General features: G+C 35.8%; 1 protein-coding gene across 1 annotated transcript in view; it reads left to right on the plus strand.

Annotated features, from left to right (window-relative positions):
- The first annotated feature begins 2,915 nt into the window (after positions 1-2,915).
- Positions 2,916-3,744, plus strand: part of LOC117125008 — a 24,001-nt gene continuing 23,172 nt past the window's right edge. The window contains exon 1 of the mRNA XM_033271360.1: positions 2,916-2,988. Within this exon, the coding sequence (XP_033127251.1) occupies positions 2,971-2,988 (18 nt within the window). The 5' untranslated portion in view covers positions 2,916-2,970. The remainder of the gene's footprint in view (positions 2,989-3,744) is intronic.

Genomic DNA, 3,744 nt, shown 5'->3' on the forward strand with positions numbered 1-3,744 from the left:
ATCTCAGATCTGCGGTCATGGATGACTAAAAATAAGTTGGAGCTTAACAACAAGAAGACGGAATTATTTATTGCATCGTCAGCCCATCATTATAAAAATCAAAAACATCACACATTGAATCTTGGTGATCAGTGTTGAACCCACATCATCATCATCACAATCTTAACATTCTTCTCGGGGTGTTTATAAAACGAAGACCGAAGACACCAAAATCTACAAAATAGGTGTGCAAGTACGTTTCATCTTTTACCTCCCTAAATTCCATACTGGGTATTGGGTGTTGCCCATAGTGGGCCGAAAGGCTCAAGTGAGATGTAAAGTACCGAACGGATGTGGTATGGTAAGGGAAATCTCTTCTCCCATCGTTTGGAATTTGAAGAAAATTAAAACCCCAAGAAGCTCAGCCTTATATCTATGTGACTAATAAAGCTGTTATATATTGAAGGGACCAGTCACTGTCAGTGGCTCAAGCTCCATATTTAGGTTTTAGTCTGACCATTCTCCACTCTCTAGGCTATGGTAGCCTGACCATGGTCTGACCATTCTCCACTCTCTAGGCTATGGTAGCCTGACCATGGTCTGACCATTCTCCACTCTCTAGGCTATGGTAGCCTGACCGTGGTCTGACAATTCTTCACGTAAGCTTTCTTAATTGTTAGGTTTTCATCAGCATTGAGTCTCTCATATAATAATAATAATAATAATAATAATAATAATAATAATAATAATAATAATAATAACTAGACTAATACTATGACTGTTTGAACAACAGAACATAGGGTTTTTCCCCATTGCATTAATGAGAAATGAAGTTGAAATTGCAACAAAAAGTCGTTAAAAGGTATAAAGTAAAAAAAAAAACACGAAAACCAATATAATTTTAATGAAGTGGAAAAAATTAAGTGGGGAAAAAAGCAACGAACAGCAAGATCAGTGAGATGATATTAGTGAGACTTGAACTATAGCTGCAATGTTAATAGCGAGGTAAATTGTTACTCATAACCACTGCTCGCTGTATGGGCCGACCTTGCTGTTCGTTGCTTTTTTCTAAAGTGCATTTTCAGTCACAGCGATTCAATGAATGAAAACGAAAATTGTTCATGCATATCTCGGTATTTTTTAGTTTAACCTAGCTGTAACTGGTTTAAGCGCTTTAGAAAACGCAAATTGCGTTTAAATAATTTAATCAACTGCCAACAAAAAATCTTTAAATGGTCATTATATCCACACCTACTGCGGATCGTCTTCAAAATTGTATCATTTCTTCATTTCACCATGAAAAAGTATCTTGCAAAGTGTCATTTTTATCCATCTATAGCTGGGACGTAAGCAAATTAAATGACCCTCAAATTTACACTCCAACCTGGAGCGTCCCATACACATAATAATATCTTCCCTGTAACTTGGGTTAAACTTTCATGAAAGTTTCATTCGGATCAGTTGAGCCGTTTTTGAAAAAGGCTATTTGGTCTGGGACGTTTTCCTTTAAATAATCCTCATATTTACACCCACAAAAATTCATTTCATTTCTTTACTGGAACTTTACTGGAACTATTAAAGAGAGTTACATTTACACCCATTGAAAACTTTTTATAGAACTTTTTATATATAGTCTGGGATCTCAAAAATCTAAATGATCCTCCAATTTACACCTTTGACTGATTCGTCGCCAACATATACTATCTTCCTTTGAACTTGGTTGAACTTTTTTCGAATGTTTCATTCAGATCAGTTGATCCGTTTTCAAAATAATTATCTGGTCTGGGACGTTTTCCTTTAAATGGTCCTCAGATCCATACCATACTGCGGATCGTCAGAAAAATTTAATCATTTTCTTTACAAAGTATTATAGAATGTTTCATTTAGATCTGGGTCATCAAAAATTGAAAAGACCTTTAAATTTACACCCTTCACTGGATCGCCACTAACACATAAAAAGGTCTTCATTGTAAATTGATTACACTTTCCCGTAAGTTTTATTCATATCAACTGACCTGTTTTAACTCAAAGGCCAGAATGGCCTGTGAGTTATTGTGATCGGGTGGCAAAAAAACACGTCAATAGTTGGAAAATGCTGTCATTCGTTCGTTTTTAGCGTGAGACAGTCGAAACTTTCGTCGTTTGTGGGGGGATTGATGAGATGCGAGGTTTCGTAGATTTTTCAGGTCAGCAGAGGTCATTTCTGAATTTCACGAAAAACGCTACTTCTCTCACAGTTTTAACTCTTTTGATCCGCGGTCGCGTATGGTAAATGTTGGCATACTGGTCAGTAAAAGTTCGGAGATTTTCAAAACTATTGCGGAAAACGTCGTTTCAGGCTATTTTTATGTTAAAGTTTTCAATGTTGTATAACTTCTATGGTGTTCAGAAAATTAAAAAAAAAAAGTTTCATACACATTTTATGGCTAATTGTATTTTCTATTCATTACAATCATTTTTTTTTAAATCTACGTTTTTTTTTTTGTGTTTTTTGTGGTTTCAAAACAATTTTTCATAACTGACAATCAAATGCTTTCTATGTCGGGGAAAAAAGTGGACGATACCGATAAATTAATAATAATTAATATGTCGCTCCATGCACAATGCCTCTAAGCGCTTCACATTACTACCCCGGTCATTGGATCAAACACATATGGAACACATACTCAGCTCCCTGGGGAGAATTCCATAATATTGCAGCTAGTAATCAGCGCAGTTGTGTTCGAACCTACCAGGTATCCACTTGTACTCCTGGGTGGAGAGAGGCAACCGTTGTAGATAAAGTGCCTTGCCCAAGGACACAAGCGATTTGCACAACGAGAGTTTCGAACCCCCGACGTCGGGGGTTCGACGTCAAATTACATGTGTTTAGCCTGATTAACCCAACTGCCAACCCTGCTTTTAAACTGGACTATGCCTCATATGAGAGAGAATGCGCAGAGTTTTTGCTGACATCAGCTTTACCTGTTGCACGTGTTTCGATTTTGGCAGATGTTGGCTGAAAACTTAGTAAGTATTCCGTAATTTTGTTGGTAATATGTTTAACACCGACGATATAGGCCTACATTTTCTTAACAGATAGTTGCATTATTGTAGTACAGTATGCGGAGCACGGTTAAGGCTATCGGCACTGCCGCAGTGCGAAAAAAAGGCTGCCGTTTTCTATCGGCACTGCCGCAGTGCCAAAAAGCTGCTGTTTTCTATCGGCACTGCCGCAATGCCAAAAAAGCTGCTGTTTTCTATCGGCACTGCCACAATGCGAAAAAAGCTGTTATTTTCTATCGGCATTATTGCCGCAGTGCGAAAAAACTCCGATTTTCTATCGGCACTGCCGCAGTGCCAAAACACTGCAGTTTTCTATCGGCACTGCCACTCGAAAAGCTGCTGTTTAATTATCAAATGGATGTTTTTATCTATAGATTTGGTATCAATAAATCTATAGATTATGGTATCAATAATTGGTTAGGTGTAGCCTAGCCTATAATATTGTTAACATTATATTATATATGTTTTATAATTAAATTATAATAATTTCTAATTATTAAATATATACATAGCCTATATCCAGGCCCATACATAAAACAAATAATAAAACAACAAAAATTGTATAAATAAAATAGTAGTAATAATAATAATAATAATAATAATAATAATAATAATAATAATAATAATAATATAATAATAATAATAACAGTGCTCGAAATGAATAAAAATTGTTTAATTAATGAGATGAATCAGCATATATTAAATCAACTTGCGTCTATG

This window comes from Anneissia japonica, unplaced genomic scaffold, assembly GCF_011630105.1.
Source record: "Anneissia japonica isolate Jap-2015-1 unplaced genomic scaffold, ASM1163010v1 scaffold2878_len565122_cov162, whole genome shotgun sequence".
Classification (NCBI taxonomy): Eukaryota; Metazoa; Echinodermata; class Crinoidea; order Comatulida; family Comatulidae; genus Anneissia; species Anneissia japonica.